The sequence below is a fragment of the Dermacentor albipictus genome, chromosome 7 (genome assembly GCF_038994185.2).
Source record: "Dermacentor albipictus isolate Rhodes 1998 colony chromosome 7, USDA_Dalb.pri_finalv2, whole genome shotgun sequence".
In the NCBI taxonomy this organism is placed as follows: domain Eukaryota; kingdom Metazoa; phylum Arthropoda; class Arachnida; order Ixodida; family Ixodidae; genus Dermacentor; species Dermacentor albipictus.
In genome coordinates, this window is record NC_091827.1 from 109,314,877 (window position 1) to 109,337,838 (window position 22,962).

Sequence of the window (22,962 nt, forward strand, 5' to 3'; positions counted from 1 at the left end):
AAGCGAGCTGACTTCGTGTCGACGGCAGCTCTCCCGTGGTAGTAATCAGCCGAAGTTCATTCACAACACGCATTCTTCGACACACATGTGCTGGCTTCAAGTGCAATCACAGTACCCACTCCTGCAAGGCACTTGAATCTTACTCAGTTGTATCAAGAGTTCAACATGTACAACAATCAGTGTTCACGTGCTTCGGCGCATGTAGATGTTGTCCGGAGCGCAAAAACTAGCCTCGCCCACCATAGATATGTGTGACACGTCACCGGACCTCGGCACTCTTTTATGAACTTCTCAAGGGTGATGGAGCCATCTTGGAACATTGGACTAACTGCACATTCTTATTCTTTTTATACATCCATCTTTGCTTGCTACCTCTCATGTTGTTTGCAGTGCGCACTCTCTGGTGGGAGGGGGAATGTGTAATGGCGTACAGATAGATCGTAGGTTAAAGGAGAGGAAAACGAAGATTAAAGGCGGTGTTCGGGCGACCATGTTTGTCTGCTTCCGCCACCTCCTGCTTGCGTCGCATCTATATCGTCAGGACTACCTTTCTTTTTGGAATCCGCATAGTTAACACACCCTGTTTGGAAACAACAACCTAATTAAGAGAACTTTGCAGCTGCTCACTAAAAAGAGGAATTGCAAAGTTGTCATGGGTAAAAACAGATTTAAAGTGAGTTATAAATGTGTTAGCAATAATGAGAGTATCACTTGCAGCTGTGTCATTTATTCTAAAGGAATCAGCGGTAGATTCTTTAGGCATAACAGCAGTCCAGAACTTTTGAGGATTATTTTTTTCTGAATCCGGAAGTGTTATTTGGAAATAAAAATCACATTCTGCATTAGTTTTACTTAGAAATACCTCCTTTAGAGCAAGAAATTGAGCAGTGCGAACTGTATCACCATCACGTTTCGCACGCCGTAAGCGGCCATGTCGGCGTAGCAGATGCAAAATTTTCTGAGTAATCCAAGGCTGCTTTGTATTTATCTTTTTTTTTTGTTCTAGTGGGACAGAATACGTAATGAACATTTTAACAATATCACTAAATTTGGTTAGAGCATGGACATCATCGGAAAGACTAATCGCTTCAAATTTACTAAAATAAGCTTAAGTGCATTGATTATACTAACATCATCACCATGGATTATAGCGTGAAAAGTGGAATAAACATATCCGGCTTTCGGTACAGGACAAGAAATGAATGGAAATACTGCCTTATGATCAAGTATTCCATCAACAGCATTGCATTCGTAGCCCCAATCGCAGACCCGGGGGCTAAAACTATTTTGCTGATAGCTTGCTACATTCTTGTTATACAATGCTAGGAGACTCCCGGGCACAGGTATCCTGTATTGTCTTGCCCAATATTTATAAGCATTGAATATCCTAAAAATTTGCTGGTATTTGTTATTCGTCTTTTCATTCTTTATTCAATTAGATATTCAATTCAAAATATACTACAGTAGCCTGCAGACTTTTCGGACTCCAAAATTTTGGACTTGATGAATATTCCAGACTTCATAAATGCACTGTCAGGGTTCCCATAAAGCTAATGCATTTTTGCAGCCGATTTTTCAGGCGAATTTAGGCCCCAAAGCTTGATTTACCGAAATAAATCGCTCATTCCAAGCCGCGCTACCCGATTTTAAAGGCTGCCATGTTGGATTTTCCACTGGCTTGGCTTCCAGTGGCCCACTGTATAGCCTCCAAGATTATGAGGCACACGCTATCAGTAAAGAGCACGTGCCATCCTTCTGTCTCAGAGGCCATGTGCGCTCTTCGTTGGCTAACATGCTTCAGGGGATGGGACTTTTTCCATTTCTTTTATTGGTCAGCACTATCGTCTAATCACTTGATGCAGGATTTTTTTCTATAGCTTCAATTGCTATATTGCATGTGGTGTGTCCACTGAGCAAGTGTGTCTGACAAAGACGTTGCATTGTTATGTGTGTTTGTGAGGCTTTGCATTTGTGTTATCTGCACCACCTCCTGTGCCTTTGCTAGAGCCAACTGGTGTGAAGAAATGCGGCTCGCTTCGTTGATCTCCATGGTGAACTCCGTTGGAGAAGATCGCCTAACCGATAGCTCTTCTGTTGACTGTATACGGTGTCACTCTTGCGGAAATCCAAGCAAGTCTGATCGCCTCCAAGCATAGTATGAGGCATGGCATTATTAGAGATATCTGTAAGCTGCTTTAAGCCTGGTAAATTTTATTTTTTTGGCTGAACGACTTTTTTAGGCTGTTAGATTTTTCAGACTATTTTTCAGTCCCCGTGAGGTTCGGAAAATTGGTCGGCGACCGTATACAGTATTCGCACACCCCTATATTTTAGTCATAATAACTGGGTTGGACTGAAGCTTGACTGAAAATTTTTCTTCTGACTCCGAGCATCAACAGCTTAGTTCATGAAATAGTTTATTCACTCACATACATTTTTGTTTAATGGATGCGTTCAACTTTTAATTGTCACAACTGTCTTCTGCCTGCTACACAGGGGTTGCCCCCTTCAAAACTGCAGCTACTTTGGCCCCGACTACGACAGCAGCGCAGGGTCCGACCTGGGGTCACCTGGGGGCACCACCAGCGCAGGGCTTCTGAGGGGGGGACCAGCACCGGCTGTCGGCCAACAGGTGCCGTCATACGCCAAGGCCCGAGCAAGGTGAGCAATGCACATTCACATACCTACTGGGCTTTGAATGCCAGCACTTGCAGCTCAACTTCTCAAGCAGCCCGAAGGCCAGCTGAAAACAATTCAAAGCAGTCACATTCAGAGCTCTTTAGTTACATCATTTAGGGTGTAATGCATGCGTAATCATCCTATCGCATTTCTGGCAGCAAAGTACCAGATACACAGCCCGAAAGAAAGGAACTGTATGCAGTCAAGCATTGTTATAACTGAACACGGATATAATCAGTTATTACATAATGAAAATATGAAATGTTTATACTAACGTATAATGAATGCTTATATTCGGAGAATGCTGAATATGGGGGGCATAGCTATTTTTATGTAGGATGCAACCTTCTTATAAAGAAGTTTGACTGTAAGAGGCCAACGATGACAATTATTGTTTGGCTGACTAACATCCCGAAAGGCATATAAATTTGAATCGCAAGAAGTAATAAACAATTAGCATTTGACACATTCAGAGTAACAAACGATAAGCGCTTGTCGCCCTATATAGTGGGAGTCGTGTGGAAAGACCTCTCGGAAAGGAATGGCAGGAACAACCAACGCACAAACGTTCAGTGCTTTCATTGCAGCAGCATTGTGCAGATGAAAGCATGGCCTTCTGCAGTGTAGCGAGATGTCTGTCATCATCACAGCAACTGCCAGAAGTAGAGCTACAGGCAGGAGCAGCAGCGGTTCGGTTTGACAAAGAAAGGCACATCACGGGAGGAGCGGCAGTACGTAGTTGCTTGGGTGTGTGGCACACATCCACTGCTTTGCGCAGTGGAAATCTCCATATTTGGCAGCACACCGGCACTCGGTGGGGAAGGTTTTCTGCTTCACCGCACAGCACACAAATAGAGCATACACTCTGCTCTGCATGATTTCACTGAGTTCGTTAGCAGCTCTGTAATCCAGTGTCGCACCTAGTCCGTTTGTCCAGTTCGCCTCTCCTGTGGTGAAAGATAATCTCAGAAACGTTGGCAGGTGGGGCTCAGTCGCGAACGAAATTCAAGGGCTGTTGGCCCGAAATCCGGTGGCCAGTGAGCTAGGCCTATACCGTTAAAAAAAAATTAAATTAAATTGTGGAGTTTTACATGGCAAAACTATTTTCTGATGAGGCATGGCGTAGTGGAGGACTCCAGAAATTTTGACCACCTGGAGTTCTTTAACAGGCACCTAAATCTAAGTACATGGGTGTTTTCGCATTTCGCCCTCATCGAAATACGGCCGCCGTGGCCGAGATTCGATCCCGCAACCTCGTGCTCAGCAGCCAAACACCATAGCCACTGAGCAACCACGGCACGTTTAGGCCTGTACCGTCTTCCACCAATTGCAAGCTGGCTTGGCTTGCTCGTTTGCTTCTGTCTGCGTCAATAAAATCAAATGTATTGCAATTTAAGAGCGACATAATTGTGTACGCGTTGTGCTGACCAACATAGGAGCTTCATTATGAGCTGCGTGCGGTTGTGTTGCAAGTGCCACCGGTCTTCAATTCGACGGCCCAGCGAGCTACGCCTGCCATCTCCTAGCCATTGGTGGCTGTCAACGTAGCCGACACTGCAGACATGGACTTGCAGAAACACGTCTACGCTGCTTGGGTAGTATTGGGACTTGGGGTAGCGTATCCCATCGGTGTCGTACAGTTGTTGCAACTTTATGTCCTAGCGGCCATTACGGTGCCGTGGCTGGGGATGTACCAGGTGCCAGGCAATTGAGAAGTCCGGGGCAATGGGCAAGGGATGAGAAAAATGGTTTATTTACAAATTTACATGATGAGAGTTTACATGTACATACTAGCACAAGCATGAGCACACATACGTGTCGGAGCACCCGTACGACTAAGAGTACTAGTACGAGTTGGAGCACGCTGCCATAGCACTCAAGATCCACTTTTTATGCACTTCTTTTTTTCCCTTTCTCTCGTTGGAGGAAATTCACTGTTTTTCTTCTCGGGCAACCACAATGGTTGAACTGTTGGCAAAATCCCGCCCATGACGTCGCACCGTGCTGCCAGGCTCCGCCTCCAATGTTGCACGTTCACCCCCGCATACGAGGCAATGGCGTGGCAAGCTGGGAACTTGATGTCGAAGTTGTTCCCATGGAAGTCCTCGACGTTGGCCCCTTCGATCAATTAGTGGGCCATTTGTGATGATCCGCTTGTCAAGGTCAGGCTCCGACAGAGTGGTTGCTTCCATAAAGGACAGCGGTTGTGGTTAGCTTGACGTGAGCGCCTTTGTTTGCGTGTCACCGTCTTATGTCAGGTCAGTCTTGTCTAGGCATGCGGTCGTCTGGTCCATCAGCTTTGGTTACGCTGATTTAGTAGCCAGTTCCCTGGTCCTGAGAAAATGATGATACAGCGTGAAGGGCGTTGCATAGCTATACACTTGCCAGTGAAGCATTAATCGTTGAGAAGGGATGCCGAGTAAACAATGCTAAACATCAATCATAACAATAGTGGTGTTTGTATTGACATAGCTTGGTTAAAATGAGAGAGCTGTGCAAACACGTTTCTCACTTTCTTGATGAAGTTACGCAGTATTCCGCACGTCCATGCAGATGTGCTGATTCCGGGCACAGCTAAGCACTGCTCATTCCTTCGTGTACCATATGTCCCGAATCATCGTATGCAGCAAGTTGAACTCCAACACGTCGTACGACAGATCACGTGCAAAATCGCTTCATCTGTCTCGTGCTTAATTCACATGTGACACTTCAGATGTTTGACCAAAATGGCGTCATACTGGCAATGGGGAGCTACCAGACCTCGGCAGAAGTCTGGCTAAACAATAAATGTCTCTCACTAAATTGCATTATTTCGTGTAACTAATATTCAATTTCGTAAAAAGTTGACAAAAGAAACTGTAGCCAAGCGGTCTGGTGAAAATGCATGAAGCAGCGAACAGGGAGGAAAAAGGGAGTGAGTGCTTGCTCGGTAGTTGGGGCCAATTTCAAATCACTCGAAAGTGGAGCGAGGTGCTTGCTCAGGATGTTACGGTAGGTATGACGTTCTGTGACATGCAGCAAAACTAGAAGTGTCCACCATTGCAGCATTATATCATTGGGATAGTTACTCTCTGAACAACCTGTTTTGCTACAGTGCCTCAAAGTTCAGTGCAAGATGCAGAGAGCATTGCCAGCTGACTTCACATAGGGCTCCCTGGTTTCTGGGAAGGCTCGTTACTTCGGACCTCGGAAAGTTCATTTCTTCCTGCTGCATGCTGAAATTGGTTCATTTTGTCACTTGGCTTCCTGCTGCTCTCTTCGTTCACTTCAAACTATTGGACCACAGCACTGGTGCTGTCAGTTCAGGCAGCCAGGATAGTAGCTCATTGCGTACTGTTATTGTGCAGCTCACCAATGGTGAATGGGATGATGGTTAGCGTGGTATGCGGTGTGCAATCTGGCAAATATTTTGCCACGGTAGGCATGCAAATAAGAGGTTTTGACATAGGTTCGACTGTTTCAGTCTTTCCATATTCATTACGATGCCCGATGATACTTGTGATAGGTGCCGCCTGCTTTATGCCAGGTTTCAAAACCAAATGTGGAAAGTTTTGGTACCCTAATAAATAGTGTCCATCTTGGATGGATGGATGGATGGATGGATGTTATGAGCCTTCGGAACGGGCGGGGGTTTGTGCCACCAAGCTCTTGTTATTTTATTGCCTAATGTCCTACCTATGTTAGAAAAAAGAAAAGGAAAAACAAAACCACGATGAATTCGCGTAACCAAAGCTTCTGAACCCCTGTTGTGAACTTTGTTTTTGTACATTCCATTGTTTGTTGTTTCCCTACTTCCACCAGTCTTCCAATCACTTCTTACTAATCTGTATTGCCAACTTGTTTACTTTCCACCTGCTCTCACTGAACCCAAGGGTTTCAAGAAGGCCCCAGATGCTTAAATCGACCGCTGGGCAGACATCTTCCCATTCTAATAAAACATGCTACATCGTTTCCTTACCATTACTGCACCAAGCACATGCTTCTTCTTCCTTGCTGTATCTCTCTTTACACGCGCATGTTCTAAGGCATCCTGATCTCGCTTTGAAAAGTAATGATATTGTATCTTTCTTCTTAAGTAGTTACTCATGGCAGGTTTCTTTTCCATTGCCACTACCCATGAGATTATCTCTGCCTCTCTGTCTTACTGCTTGACATTCTTTGTTGCTGTGTTACTTACCTACAGGCTGCATACTTGCTGGTGAGCTTCCTAGTTCTTTTCCTCCACTGTGAATAAATGTTTTTCCTGTACAAATACCTGAACACTCTCCCAGCCCATTTACTTTCTTTCATATTCCTCAGTCATTCTTCATACTCAATTTTCCTGCGAGCTTCCCTCACTTCAAAACTAGTCCAGTCCATATTACCCTGTATAGCTTCATTTGTAGTCTTCCCGTGAGCGCCCAATGCGAGGCGACCCACTGACCTTTGGTTCCCATCGAGTCCTGATTGTACTACTGATTTAAAGCAAACAACCGCATTCATAAATGTAAGTCCTGGAACCATTACACCTTTCCACATACCCCGGAGCACCTCGTACCTATTGTATCCCTATAGCGCTCTGTGTTTGATTATGGCTGCATTTCCCTTCCCCTTTACTGTTGTTGTTTTTTTCCTCGTTTCCATATATCTATTGCCTTCGTTTATCCATAGACCAAGGTATCTATATTCTTTTAGGCAAAGGTATTCCCTTGCCTTGTACGGTCACTATCAGTTTGCTGTTTTCATTGAATCCCATAACACCTGATTTTTTAATGCTAAATTTAGACCCAAATTATCACCTTCCTGTCCACAGATATTAGCCAGATGGTGCATATCAGTTTGTTTGTTAGCTAGCAACACAGTGTCGTCTGCATAAAACAAACTTGGAAGCTGCTGCTCTACCACTGCACCTGCCTGTTTGTATGAGAGATTAAAACCAATATTACTTCTTTCTAGCGCCCTCTCCATTCTCACCATGAAGATCAATCCCTTGTTGATATCAACTTTCTCCTCACCCCTCATCTTTTCTCATTCAATGCAAACTGTATTTTCTAGGTAAATCTCTCTTAAAAGCTGTAGACAAACGTTGCCTAAGCCTTCCCTTTCCAGAATATCCCACAATACTTGCGGCCGACATTGTCATACACTCCTGTAATGTCTAAAAAGGCCACATACAGTCGAACCCGACTATATCGAACAATTTCTGGGCACGGTATAGTTAAATGAGTATATATAGCAAAAGTTACTTTTACATAGCACAAAAATAGCAGTGACTCCCAATATATTGAACGTCGAGCGGCGGAAAAGTGCCCCCAGAAGTTGGCTTTCACTCGTGGTTGCGGGGAAACCCGACGGCACGGCTCCATCCAACCGCTCTCCCTACCATGACCGCGCTGCTTCGGACAAGCCGTCGACACCCCCCTGCAAAAGATGATCCTGGCCCGCCCGCAGCACTTACTCAGATAGCCAATCAGAGGCTCTTGTGCCCTTGTCGTGCAAAATGGGGAAAGTGCGAGTTGTCTCGGTGCTTTTCTGGTCCGTTGTGTGTGTGCCTTGTGGGCCTTCTCCCACAGTGTTGCCGTGATGAAGCGGCAGAACTTGCCTTTTGTCGTGAAGCTCGAAATCATAAATCGGGTCATAACTCACAGATGGCCTGAGGTTGGAGTCATGCAGATATTGACAAAAAATCATCAAACAATAAGATCTCATAATGCTATGACATTGCAGCTGCTCGAGTGAAGCATGTGGACTTGGGAGTATCTTTTTTTGGGGGGGAGGCAGAAGCAGCATCTTTCGATTCCTGGCACAAGCCAAAGCTCAAGAAACAATTCTTGCTTTGTGTGGTCAGCCATTGTGCAATATTTTTTGAAGCATGGCACTACTTAATAAAGCTGTGTTCACTGCCACGAAGCCCAACTTCTAGGTCACCAAATGGCACAGCGATGTGTTTTGCCAGCTGCTGTCTCATAGGTCCCTCTCCTAGAGGCTGTCAAACGGCCTATCCAATGTGTCAAGGCTTCGTTAAATCGAAACTACCATGCCAGATTGCTTCACTGAGTAAAAAAAAAAAGACATATTTCTAGAAAAATTGCAAATATTTAACTCAGTTGATGCTAAGCTGAATTCGACTGTATTAGAACCCAATTCTGGATGTTTGCAAACTTGTTACCTTTTCCAGAAAGAATGGAGCATGCAAACTATGACTGGTGTTTTGCCTGCACATGCCATTGCACACGCCTGCCTCCCCCCCTCCCCCCCCCGGAATTTTTCTTAAGGTTTATGAACTTGGGCTCATTCTACAAATTTCCTATGTTGCATCTCGTTATTGCGAAAAATAAATTCCATATGGAAGATTTCTAAAGGTGTTCAAAAATGCAGCAGCAGAAGTTTGTAAAAATGCATGCAAAAAAGAAAAACAAGAAATCTTAATTTTAAAGTGCCATATATTAAAGGGGTACTACATTTGAGCAGGTTCTAAAATCTAAAAATGTGTTCCTTGTCATTGCTTTCTGTTCCATGTTATCATGCTGATTCCATGCTTCATCTGAAGGTAAACCGTATGGGCTTCCTTTGTAGCAATTGCTACGAATGGGTGGATGTCTGATTTTCCCTTTATTCATTACTTCTCTCTACCTTGCGGGTTTCCGCAGGACTACTACGTCAAACTCTTGCCTTTGCTTCGTGTTGTGAACAAATTCGACTTCGCCCTGCCATCTGCTAGCCGCCTAGTTAGCTCAGATGGTAGAGCGGCTGCCCCGGAAAGGCGGTGGTCCCGGGTTTGAGTCCCGGACCAGGACGAATTTTTCTTCAACTATGAGGCTTTTCTTTCGAGGAATCCGTATGGGCTTCCTTTGTAGCAATTGCTACGAATGGGTGGATGTCTGATTTTCCCTTTATTCATTACTTCTCTCCACCTTGCGGGTTTCCGCAGAACTACTACGTCATCTGAAGGTGTATCATCCTTTGCATAGCGCACATGTATCCCACAAAAGCTGTGGGCTCAGTGTAAACATTAAAGAAGTGCATTCTATTCCCATCTACACTTCGTTGTCATTGTCTGCAGTGGATTTATGAATTTCAAGAAGTTCTGGGGTTTTATGTGGCAAAACCGCAACCTTACTTACGGTGCCCACCGTAGTGGGAGACTCCAGATTAGTTGTGAACACCTAGGCCTGACCTAAGTACACAGATGTCTTTGCATTTCGCCCCAATTGAAATATAGTCACCGCAGCCAGGTAGAAACCAGTGGCCTTTTAGCTCAGCAGTGCAATGCGATAGCCACTAAGCTGCCATGGCATGTTTTGCTTTCTTCTTTTTCTCCCATTTTAAATCGCACAGCTTGGCAAGTGTATAACTGTGTGTCATTTGTACCGCCTTTCAGGAGTGACATGCAGTTCAGATGCGCCAGCCAACCACAACGGCCTTGCGAGGCTCCTCCTGCTGATGTAAGCATTTCCGTCCTTCCTGAAGCATCTCCGGCTGATGCGTCTAATCCACTTCCACATTTGACGCACCGCCTCACTGTTGCCCTCGTTCCCAGGACCGGCCCCGGTCGCCAGTGCCCCCGCCAGTTCCAGCACGAATGGCACGCAGCCCACCGGGAAGGGGTGGCAGTTCGCCAAACGAGCGGCTGGCCCGACGAGCGGCATGCAACTCCCTCCCGCCCCTGGTGGTGGCACCGCCACCCTCCTCCACGGCTTCGGGTCAGTCAGGCAAGTCTGGTTGGCTGCCGTGCACCTGGCAATGCGTACGAAGTTTCCACCCACCTGCTGTAGCTGTCGGCCGAATAGCTGGCACATTTGTATCAAAAGAACGCATTGATGGGCTAGTCGGTACAGATATGGTTAATTACATTTTTTATTATCCGCCCAAACTGTGTTGCTCATGCTATTTTTGTGGTTGCACATTGTGTGCTTGTTTTTCTTAGCTTGCAGTTTATAATTTTTTTTCCCGAACTAGCCTCATAAGTTTCTTGTTGAAATCCTGCCCCCCCCCCCTCTTCTTTTTTTCGTTTTCTCCTTAGTCTTACACTGTCCTGATTGCTTCGCTGGAGCGCAGATTGTAAACGGGTCAGGGCCTCAGTCAGGTGCATGCTAGTGCCTTTAGTCCTGACCCTTTTGGTTTTCTGTAAGCAAACTGGATAATTTGTGAGTTAAAAAAAGAAAATGGGACACCTAAGGTTACAGAGAGAGCTCCATTTACAGAGCTGCATTTGCGCTGCACTTCACATAATGTTTGCCTCGCGAATTCTTTTGGTGGACCTAGCAGCCTCAGCAGGCTGTTTAATGCAAAGCATTCTTTGCCTCATACGAGGCACACTGCAGTAAGTTCATGTGTCACATCGTTTCGGCCTCTTCAAAAAAAAAGAAAGAAAAATGGATGTTCAGTGGCGAGATCGTCGCGAGATCTCATCAGGTGCTATCTACTTTTGAACTTCATACTTTTTCGGCCACAGCAACATAGAAAACTTAACATTGGGGCTCTTGGGGGCATGTGTGGCTAATAGTGCAGCCGTAACAGTGAGAGCAGCAGTTTCTACTTCCACCCAACTTGAACGCTTTGCTGCCGTATTCAGAATCCTCTTGTGTTCCGCTGATAGTGAAAATGGCACGTAAAACACCATAATCTAATGCTCAAGGTTTAGCGTAGCGCTCGAGCTCCTTGAACGGGTTTTTTTGACATATTTTATTTTGCGATCATCACTATCATCTCCCTCATTGTCACTAGACTGCCTGCACTGTTCTAGGTTGCACTTAAGGCGCTCTTTTTTTTTTAAGTTGTTTGCTGCAATTATTTTACAAGCAACAGTTTATGTGTGCTGCTGCCATGCATGCTAGTTAGCCACAGGCCAGTCTGAGCATGTATTGGCTCAACAAGAATATGGAACACATTAGCCATGCACCATGCTTGCAGTAAAAGCAGAAACATGCCCTAGAAAGATTACAAGCCACCTAAGGGGAAACATTGCCCTTATCGAGCTGGTATTACTGACTCCAGAGTAAAAGCTGGGCAGAGAAGTGCCAACCGCAAGGATGCCACCATGATGCAATTCTCATTGTCACCGGTGCAGTTACACTCAGGATAGCTAAAATTAATCTTGTAGTGCTAAAAATACTTGAAGCATAATATGAAACTAAGCATCTGCACGTAGCAGGTATGTATTCACTGTATGTAGAGTTCATTCTGCATGTTATTGAGAAAAATTTGATGGTTATGTAAAATTTGTTGTACGTGAGAAGGCGCATTTGCAGGTGCTTTAACCAGATGGCACCACGGACTCACTGACACTCGGGAACGTGAGTCTCATCAGAATTGCGTACAGTCCTCTGCAATTGCTGTTCATGCGTACCGAGAACTCGACTGTATGCATACTGAACGGGACAAAGGCAGCTTTGTTGAATAGCATAGATCTTTCTTGTTCTACCTCAATCATCCACTCATGTGGGCTGTTGTTCTTCTTTGAGCTTACATTAGGCGTTCGTCTAGCCAGCTGGCAACCGTAAAATCTGTGTATTGTTGGCGTGCCGTTGTCGCTGCCAAATCGATGCATAGGCGCTATGGGAAATGTTTTCCTCCAGAGTTAGTTGTACTGAACGCACTCCATAGGTGCGCCACTACCGCTTTTGCTATACCTTTGATGTGCGTCAGTGTTTCCTGATTCGTTGCTCACACCAGTTCCACTTCTGCAATTTCCGCTTTTGGGGCTTCTGTTTCTAGTAGTTCTGCCTCCGGGATTTCCGCTTCCTGAATATTCGCTTGTTGCACGCTTGCACCTCTATGCAGCAGTAGCAGACGGCACTGACATCGCTTCCACTCGGAACCAGAAGGTGGGACTGTGCAAGTTCCTTTGACGCCGAAAGCTGAGGGGATGTGTGAGGGAAGCAGAGGGGTGTGTTGACACTATTTAACCTGGCTGGCGGAAGCGTAAATGGAGGGGCTTTAGGTTATACTAACCAGTTTAACTAGTTTTGCGAACACACCAAGTTACGTTGGCTTTGCTAACTCTGCAGCTGCTGTTGTGCACCCTGCAGTGACACCCCGCAGCGGGAGTGGCGGCAGCAGTCCGTCCCTGGCGTCCTTGATGCTGCTGGAGCCCCTCCCCGGTCCTTTGGTGGTGTCTCGGAGCGAGCTCAGTCTGGCCCAGCTGTCATCACACGAGCAGCGTCAAATGCGCACTGGCAGTGGCGGAGCGGGAGGCACAGGACACCCGTCATCGTCGTCATCTTCGAGGCAGTCACGACAGCACAGCCCTCTCGACCCTTCCTCAGCCGCTGGCAGGGATACCCAGGTGAGAATTTCGCTGGCAGGTTGCATAGATCGGAGCATATGTTGCCATATTTCATTGCCATTTTGCAATACAAAATGCTCCGACTCCATAATTACATGTAATGTGAAAAATGCCATTATCATCAGGCTAATTTAAGTCCACTGCAAGTCAGAGGCCTCTCCTGGTGATTTCCAATTACCTCTGTCTTGTGTCAGCTGAACCCGTATTATGCCTGGAAATTTCCTTATTTCATAGCACCACCTTATTCTCTGCCATCTTTGTTCACACTTCCTTTCCCTCGGCACCCATTCTGTGACTACCGTAAAAACCGGACTATAGGTCGGACTGGAATATAGGTCGATTCCCCAACTAACGAATTCTAAAAATGAAAAAAATCTTTTTCAGTGGCAAAAGTACCGAAAGACATGACACCCTTACCTATAAACAAATGCGACTCAGCGGGTTGCACAATGGTGACAGTATTTATTTGAATGCTGCTCGCATGTGCACCTGGCCATGTTTTTAGCGGTATCGCGCGACCATCGACCCGCGTGCTTGTCAACACCGTATTAACGGCGCTGAGCAGCGAAACAAACGAGATACGCGCATGTGTACACATGCCTTTACTTTCGCTATTTCGCCGCTCCGTGCCGTGATGATAAAAAGTGCTGACAAACACGCGGGTCGACGGTCGCGCGATACTGTTGAAAATTCGTCGGGTGTACAGTACTCAGAAGGGCACGAAGTCCGCAAGCGCTACTCCGAATCAGAGCAACACGTTTGAACAGTCGGATGACGAGTGCTTCTCGCTGTCCAGTCCATAGGCGCGTGCGATCTCTACCTCTTTCAAACCAATGCATTCGACAACAGGCAGCGATCTTACATGCAGCTCTCGGACGGACTCCGCAACCTTGCCTTCCAGTTCTGCAGTCCGCTGCGATCCGGTCACGAAATGACGTTTTCTTTTGGTTGCTGCAAGTTGTAATACGTTGCTTTTACCTCCGCCACTACTGAATGGTATTTTCGGATACTCCAGGTTCGCGCTGTGCCGCCAGGTTGCCGTGGGCTTCCGTGTACTCAATCGCCTTTTTCTTGAAGGCGATGGTGAATTGACGTCGGCTTCCGCTCATTTTGAAACAAAATGAAAATGCAGCCTTTAATTAATATAACTTTGCGACAGTGGAAACGCAAAATGCCGGTTCCACAATGTCGCCACGCCATAGAATAAAGAACCAACGCCGCGCTGTTGATGATGGCGATGGCGAAGGCGGCTGTTTACTTCATCCGTCCATTGTTGCAAGACTTCCGTAGTTTTTCCGCCAATGTCCGGTATATAAGTCGAGGGTCGACTTTTCGCAATGGTTTTTTGAAAAAAAGTTCGACCTATATTCCGGTTTTTACGGTAATAGACCACTGGTGTCTGCCCTACGAATTAACGTGGCTCGCCAAACTCAATTTTTTTCTTAAAGGCCAACTGCAACAAAATTCTGGACAGTGTAAAAAGCCTCGTTCCAGATCATTTAGACATACAGTAGCCTCTGTAGAAAATTTTGCACTTGGAACACGTGGGGGTGCGTCACAACACGCTCACAAACATATGTTTCTCATACCGAAACTGCAAGAAACGCCTCCGTTACCACTCACCGAATGTGATGTACGATTCAGACTGTAGCGAACCGGAGTCCACGTCGTGTGCTTTCCTTGCTTGTACACTTAAACCTCGATATAACGAATATTAATGTAACGAAATTCTCAATATAACAAAGTGTGTAACTTTTCATTACCTCTTGTCCATAGAACACCATGTATTTAGCACCTCAATATGACGAAGTGTGTGAAGTGCGATTTCAGTATAATAAAATTTCTGTTCTACAGCAAAGTAATGTGGAGACAATAAATGGAAACTTCCGCGGACACAGGTGGTCAAATGATTGAATTACAAGTGTCCGCTTGCAAATGCACCTCTCAAATTGTGCCAGCGCGACAAGAGCGACCACCGAAGTGGAGCCGCATCATGTACCGTATGACGTCCAACTGCGATGAGATCCTATCATGCCCCACGCACTTTGCTCTTTAGGGGCGAGTGATAGTGTGCAAGGGTGAGACAAGAAAGATGGTGGCTTCATGAGTGCCACCTTCCTGCATGAGCAAAGGGAATGAGGAAGAGGTGAGCGAGCTCGCGATAACGCGATCAAGTGTGTGCAACATGCAGGAGGGGGGGTGGGTGAGTTGGCGTGCACCCTGCTTTAAAGATAATCTGCTGTGTGTGCAGAGTGGGCATGCCAAGGCAGCGTGGCATCACGTAGGCTGTCTTCCTGCGTGTTTAGTATTGGGGGTTGCATAATCTCGAGTTTCGGTGACCCGTTGGGAGTGAGAGGCAGACAAAGCATTCGCTCCCCGCTGCCGGCACTTTTCCTGATAGCGTCGTCCCTGTACGGGTGACACTATCATCCGGGGGGGCGGAATGCACATGAAAGCGTGGCTGGCTTCGCTTATTTCGTACTGCTGACGTGAAGATATCGTCGACATGACGTGAAACCTTATCATTCGTCACCAACTCCCAAATTCATCAAAATGAATTGTTTTCTCATTCGAATTTGCTTTTTTTGATTGCCCGATAATTCAGAAAATTCTGCAGCCCCTTTCTGTCGAATAAAAACCGATCGATGACTGTACTTATTTGCATAAAAGGTCAAAGTTCAATACAATGAAATTTAAGTATGACGACGCAAATTGCCAATTTTACCTAGGTACTTCATTATATCGACGTTTAACTGTAGTTCGGCATAATGCAGATAAAATGCATGCACAGTGCAATTACCCTACGTCGGTGAAAAATTGGACCGTCTACAGTCTAGTGTTTCTGGTCTGGGAATAGAACACGTTCCTCACAGCCGGAGCCACTGGAGCAGGGTGCACCGCACGCTAACGTGGCTGACCAACGGTATGCTGGCCTATATGCAGTTCGCAGTGGTGGCCCAACTACACCATTTGCGTCGTTTTGCTGCAATTCAGCTTGCCTGCTCCTGGCTGTACCCACTCAAGTGCAATTTGCACCATCTGCTCAACAGTGCCGTATTTGCGCATTTTCATGGCATTGCAATGTTTTCAGTAGGGTTATGCAATTATAGTCAACGAATGAGTTCCCACGCTCGATTTTTCGGACATACCCGATGATTTGCGTGCCTTTGCGGCACCACCGCGGTACCCCATAGAGTCAATGTACATGAGCATCTGAAATTTCGGATGCAAAAAAAAAACCCTTCACTGTCCAAATTTCCAGCCTTTCCGCCATGACCGCAGGTCTGAAATGGCATTGATCGAAGCCGCCACCACTGCCATTTCGATTATCTCGCCACCTCAAACAAGCACTCTCGCAGGCACATCCACTGGCAGCCGTAGCCACTACCAAGCTTCTTGCTCGCTACCAAGCTTCTTGCTGTTTGGTGCCATGTTTTACGTTAAACAATTCGCCACTGTTACCAATGATGCAGACTCCGCCTTTGTAATCTTCGCCACTGGCTTTGAAGCTCGGAAAGCACGACGCGTTGCAGAATGCCAGTTCCTGAAAGTTAACTTTGCCTTAGTACCATAATGTTATGTGGTGAAGCATACCATGAATGGAAAGAGGCAATCGTCATGGGACACAGTATCTGTTCTTTATTATGCACGCATGTACCTGCCATCTCCTGTAACCTTAAGAGCACCGATACGCCTGATAATGGTACTGGCAGATCTTCAGAGCTATTTCAGACGTACGTGTCTTTGGCAGTTTCAGCCCATGGGGGCAACAAAAGGCAGTGTTTGTAAAGGTCGGTCGGGTATTGGCAACAAAAGTTACGGTTTTATGCCGAATAGACTTGTATCTATTCGCACAAAACGACATGACACGCGAGAAGCCGACAAACTGCCTCACAACGAAAGTGAGTGTATGGGATGGTACGAACGTTGTTCTCCACTGCCATCACCATCTTTGCACCACACCGTACGAAGGCATCACATCTTGGCACTGTTCATAGACGCAGTCTCTTGTCGAGCTTCTTGCATTGTTGTTGGGCGTAATACGTATTTTTTCTCGTGTGGTAAAGCATATCAAAGCACATCTGCCATTTGGAATGCACATAAGACGTTTGCCATCACTTTTTGTCTCGTGCCTGACGACACGAATTGTTCTAGCTCATTTGTAATTTTATGTCTGCTTTGGGCCCAGGCATATGTCTTGGTTGTCGTGTGCCTACAAAATTTTATTTATTTGTTTACAAAATTAAGTTCCTTGCTTATCCAAACAAAAATGTTTGCAATATACTGTGCATGGTGTTACCGTCCGTGGGAAGGCGAGCTCAAATGGTTGCTGTTGGTTTTGTGTCTTACTTCACTTTTGAGCATCACTTACAGACTGCACAGTAATACAGTTGAATCCAGGCACAACAAAATCTACTTCAACGAAATTTTTGCCCCAACGAAGATTTTTTTCATTCCCCATCAATGCTCCACAAAACATAATGCATCAAAATTCCCTCCAAACCAAACTACTTTGCCGACACATTTTCACTTCAACAAAGTTTTTTTAAATTATTGAAACTATAGCTCATCAAAACCCCTAAAAGTGTTTTTCATGCCTTGACAAGCCATCAATTTTGATAGAAGAAAAAAATACACGCAAAGTGGAGCTGCTCGTGCCATGACACGACGTAAACCAAACAGAAAGCCGCCATGCTGCGTTGGTGATGCTGATGCAACGCGCTCTTATGGAGGAGCATCCAGAGTGTCCACAAACCAGGAATTCTCTGGGGGTTTTGAATAATCTGGAAATCATCATCATCATCATCAGCCTGGTTACGCCCACTGCAGGGCAAAGGCCTCACCGATATTCTCCAACAACCCCGGTCATGTACTAATTGTGGCCATGCCGTGCCTGCAAACTTCTTAAATTCACCCTCCCACCTAACTTTCTGCCACCCCCTGCTACGCTTCCCTTCCCTTGGGATCCAGTCCGTAACCCTTATTGACCATCGGTTATCTTCCCTCCTCATTACATGTCCTGCCCATGCCCATTTCTTTTTCTTGATTTCAACTAAGATGTCATTAACTCGCTTTGTTCCCTCACCCAATCTGCTCTTTTCTTATCCCTTAATGTTACACCTATCATTCTTCTTTCCATAGCTCGTTGCATTGTCCTCAATTTGAGTAGAACCCTTTTCGTAAGCCTCCAGGTTTCTGCCCCGTAGGTGAGTACTGGTAAGACACAGCTATTATATACTTCTCTCTTCAGGGATAATGGCAACCTGCTGTTCATGATCTGAGAATGCCTGCCAAATGCACCCCAGCCCACTCTTATTCTTCTGATTATTTCCGTCTCATGACCAGATCCGCCGTCACTACCAGCCCTAAGTAGATGTATTCCCTTTTACGACTTCAAGTGCCTCGCTACCTATTGTAAATTGCTGTTCTCTTCCGAGACTGTTAAGCATTACTTTAGTTTTCTGCAGATTAATTTTTAGACCCACTCTTCTGCTTTGCCTCTCCAGGTCAGTGAGCATGCATCGCAATTGGTCCCCTGAGTTACTAAGCAAGGCAATATCATCAGCAAACCGCAAGTGAATCGAATCGCAAGCGAATCTGGAAATACCCAGGGGAAACTCAGGGAACTTGTGCTTCTATCAGGGAAAATTATCTGTAATCTTATTGAAAGGGAACGAAAGTCGCACTAATGCTGGCTTCGAGTAACAGAGAGGGACCGTAACAAATCGTCTTTGACGCCGTGTCACAGGCTGGAGGAGTTGCCAGTGTACAGTCAATGACCGATTTTGCAGACACCTGATATTGACATGCCTGATAATTCGGATGGCTTTGTGGCACCACTACATACCCCCATAGAGTCAATGTATAGGAATGCCTGAAATTTCGGACGCATCAACCCTTCGCTGTCTGATTTTCTGGACGTTTTGCCGTGACCGCAGGTTTGAAAGGGCATTAATGAAAGCCACCACCGCCGCCTCAAACCGGCGCTCTCGCACACAGATCCGCTGGTAGCCGTAGCCACCAGTGTGGGAAGGCTAGGCCTAGCTGCTTCTTAAGCTTCCTGCTGTTCGGTGCTTTTCATTAAACCAATTTGCCGCTGTTAGCAATGGCACTGACTTTACATTTGTAATTGCTTCGAAGCTCGGAAAGCACGGCGCGATGCATAATGTCGGTTCTTGAAAGTCACCTGCGCCTCAATACAGCAGTGTTACGCGATCAAGCATATGCGAAGTATTGCAGTGAAGCATACCAAGAGTGGGAAGGGGCAACTGTCATCGGACACGGTATGTATTCCTTCATTATACATGCACGCACCCGCCGTCTCCTGCCACAGTACAAGCACAGATATGCCTAATAAGTGTACTGGCAGACCGTCAGATTTTTCGGACGTGCCTGTGGCGACTTGTGTCCTTAAGGGCAGTAAAAGATGAGCATTCATTTTTTCGGACTGCCCGATTTTGTGGGCATTTTCATGGCCCCTAGGGTATCAGAAGTTGACTGCACAACTAACCCAAGAGATGTTTCAAATGGTCCATAGGGCAAACATGCGGCGGAAGGAGGACAAGAACACAAACAACTTACGCATTAAGGAATGAACGGGGAAGAAAGTGTGCTGCCGCTTCTTTGAAGGAGCGTGAGCTCAAAAAACAAAGTGTCGGCTGCCGCCGAGTTGTAGGTGCGTCTTATCGTCCAAACCACTATACACTCTGTAAAGCAGTCAAACATGACACTGAGGCATTGCGCGAAGGCTCAGAGTATGTCAGGACAGTTGAGGTTGACTTTCTAGCTGCTGAGAGAGGATCTCACTTGTGACAAAGTTCGGGCTTCATACCAACGAGCTTGCTATCAGTTCATAGAAATAGCTCCTATTCGAATGTATGCATCTCTTTCAATTCGTATTTGATAATGTTCGACTCAATTTGCAATGGGCTTTGTGATTTTTCTTGAATATATTTTATTCACTGTGCATTTTACTAACCACTCCCTTCTGTTTTATTTTTCAATAAAACAAATACTAATTCCTATTCAAAAATTATTGAGTCTTTTTTTGGGGTTTTTTATTGTGCTTAGAGAGAGTGACAGCACTGGGCGACGTGGTGTCAGTGTGTCTTGACATAAAACAGTTATGTGTCACTCCGGGAATTTCGCAAAGGCACTCACAGAAAACCTGGAAAACTCGGGGAATTTGGATATGTCAACTTGGTAAACACCTTGGTTAACGAGTATTAAGCCATACATTTCCACGTATGTATGGCAGCACGATTCCTGGCTTGCGCCTTCTGTGGGAGGCTATCATTAGTGCTGGTATGAAGAGGGACTTTGTTCATGTGCTCGGCACTTTGTTAATGTTTGTTCAGCAGTTCTTTGTATTTTTTTCACTCGTACAGCACCACCACAGGAGCCAGGGTGACCTCAGCAGCCTTGGGTCGTCGTCGTTCGGCGGTCTCGACCATTGTGGCCCACTCATGCAGCCAGTGCCGCAGCACCTGGGCTCGGACTACCAGTCCGACAGCTCCAGCGAGTGGCAGTTGGGGGCAGGCAGCAGTGCAGGTGAGTTGTCTGTGCAAAAACTGAGCCCCTTTTCCAGCAGTGGTATGCAAAATTTGAGGCTCGTCGTTTTTGTTGGGGCTGGTAAGAGCTCCTTAATGCTATCATACTTTTTTAATTAAAGCAGTGTTTCTTTAGGGATCCATTAGGTTTACCCATTTATCTTATTTATATATTCTGCGGGCCCTCTTCGGGCTCATGCAGGAGTGGATACAGACAAAAAAAAAATGGAGAGGACTACTTGTCACGGAGCAAAGACTTGAGCGCTAAGAAACATGTTAATTAAAAATAATCATAAAAATGTATGTAAACAAAAATTTTTTACAAGGATGATCAATATTGTTGCTTCGCACAGGAAAACCTATAAAAATTTTAGAAAATACATTTTCATCACAACATACCTGTGCAATAGTTCAGCAAAGATCATCATTCGATAGAAGCAGTTTCTCAAAATATAAAATGTTAACAATAACAAGTACTAGCCCTAGCATGATGCCAAGGTCAACTCCCAGCCATCTTTCCAGGCGAAACACGACTCCCTGTATGGCCACTGGCAAATGATTCTGACTGAGGGAAGTTCACACCCTGCAGATAAGAACTGGGACCTTTAGAATATGCTGGAAAACGCGGTACCAGCGCACGCTATATGTCATCTCGTTTGCTAGCACTGCCACAGCTGCACATGGCTGTCAGCGGAGATGAGTGCAGACACAGCCCTCGTGCCCTGTTGTTACAGCGGAAACCGGCTGTGTGTACAAAGCGTGGGAGTGCCGCAGTGGTTATGCTGTCCCAATGTGCGTTTAATACCGGAGGTTGCGTAATCTTGAGTTTCAGAGACTCGTTGAAGTGGGAGGCAGGCTAAGCATTTGCACATTGCTGCTGCCACTTTTCATGATAGCGTCGTCCCACTGCGAGTGGTACTGTAAGCCGCAAGGGCAGAGTGGACGCTTAGGCGTGACTGGCTTCACTTTGAACCGCTGATGCGAAATATCGTCGACACTGTATGGAACGTTATCTTTTGTCACCAACTCTCCAATTTGATGAAAGGAAATTTTTTCTCATTCAGATGTGCTTTTTCCAATTGCCCAATAATTTGGAAAATTTGGTGTACGCGGGGCTCGAATCTGTCGTGTGGAAAAATTTTCAATTTTTGTTTTGGCCTTCCTTTATATTTATGGGAATAAATTGAATTTAAAAAAAAGAAAGGTCAAATTACGGAAATTTCTATAAAACGAAGCAAATTACCGATTTTATTGACTTCATTATATCGAGGTTTAACTTTACCACTTTTACAAGTTACAAATACACAATAAATTGATAAATCTTAGAATATTAGGAAATAGTTTTTCAATTTATAAAAATTGCATTTGAAATGAACCAAGTCCATTGCATTGGTATAGAGTTAGACACAGTTTCCAAGCTAATGATGACAGTGTTTCACCACAGAGATCCCCCCCCCCCACCACGTCATTATCGCATGTGTTTCAGTACCGATTGATAAACATAATTTCTCATTTAAAGGGCCTCTCACCAGGTCTGGCCATTTCGATCGGACAAGCGCTGTGCATACAATGTGTGCGAACAATCATGCCTACAAAGCATTACGCCACTACGTCCCACGAGAATAGCTCAAATTTCAAATCGCCCTTCTTGTAGGTGATTCTTGTAGGTGATTTCCTGCAAAAATATCCCTTCATATAATCCGCAGAAGTAACTGCATACAACACTGCTCAAACCTTTAAAAAAACAGTCTCCATTCACGAATGCATGACTCATCTACGTCGTATCTTCGGCCAGTGGCTCTTTACCTCCATTCTTTGGCAGTGTTTACAAAGCTGGATTTACATGCCGGATGTTATCGTGGACGAATCAGTCACATAATATCAGACGTGAATGTGATCACTTCGCAGTTAGCACTCGCATGACAGCGGATGCAGACGGAGAAGCCCTCACATTAGCAACGGCAGCAAAGCAAACACGACCGAGCTCAAAATCCCAATGGTGATTTGGCTCACCGCTGTATCAGGAAGCATTCGCGTAGACTGAGGGAGCATCGCAGGAATGGGTGACATACGAGTTTGCCGCCACCGCATGTGCTATTCACTTCTACTAAAGGCAAAATGGCGACCTATAAATCGGAGGAGATTGGACGACCGTGAAAGAGGGGAGAAGGGAGCTTCAACATGCAGGAGTGAGGAGGAGGTGGGGTTCCCTAGGAGATAACGAAACCTTAAATGGCCAAGAAGCTTGACTTGAGGCGTGGCTTCATGGTGAAATTCGCACATGATCTGCACCCACAATTTACTGCTAAATATTTTGAAATATCAGTGTGAACAGCAGATTGCCATTATCCCTCAAGAGAAAAGTTTATAACAGCTGTGTCTTACCAGTACTCACGTACGGGGCAGAAACCTGGAGGCTTACAAAAAGGGTTCTACTTAAATTGAGGATGACGCAACGAGCTATGG

General features: G+C 45.6%; 1 protein-coding gene across 8 annotated transcripts in view; it reads left to right on the forward strand.

The window, feature by feature from the left end:
* The window catches only part of LOC135903460 (signal-induced proliferation-associated 1-like protein 2), a 222,478-nt gene that overhangs the window by 175,721 nt on the left and 23,795 nt on the right, over positions 1-22,962 (forward strand). For 5 of the 8 annotated variants that reach the window (XM_070522588.1, XM_065433782.2, XM_065433783.2 and 2 more), the window contains 5 exons: positions 2,497-2,661; positions 10,040-10,103; positions 10,199-10,370; positions 12,669-12,946; positions 20,335-20,497. In XM_070522588.1, coding sequence (XP_070378689.1) covers positions 2,497-2,661; positions 10,040-10,103; positions 10,199-10,370; positions 12,669-12,946; positions 20,335-20,497 — 842 coding nt within the window. The remainder of the gene's footprint in view (positions 1-2,496; positions 2,662-10,039; positions 10,104-10,198; positions 10,371-12,668; positions 12,947-20,334; positions 20,498-22,962) is intronic. The other 3 variants (XM_070522585.1, XM_070522587.1, XM_070522586.1) reach the window with 3 other exon arrangements.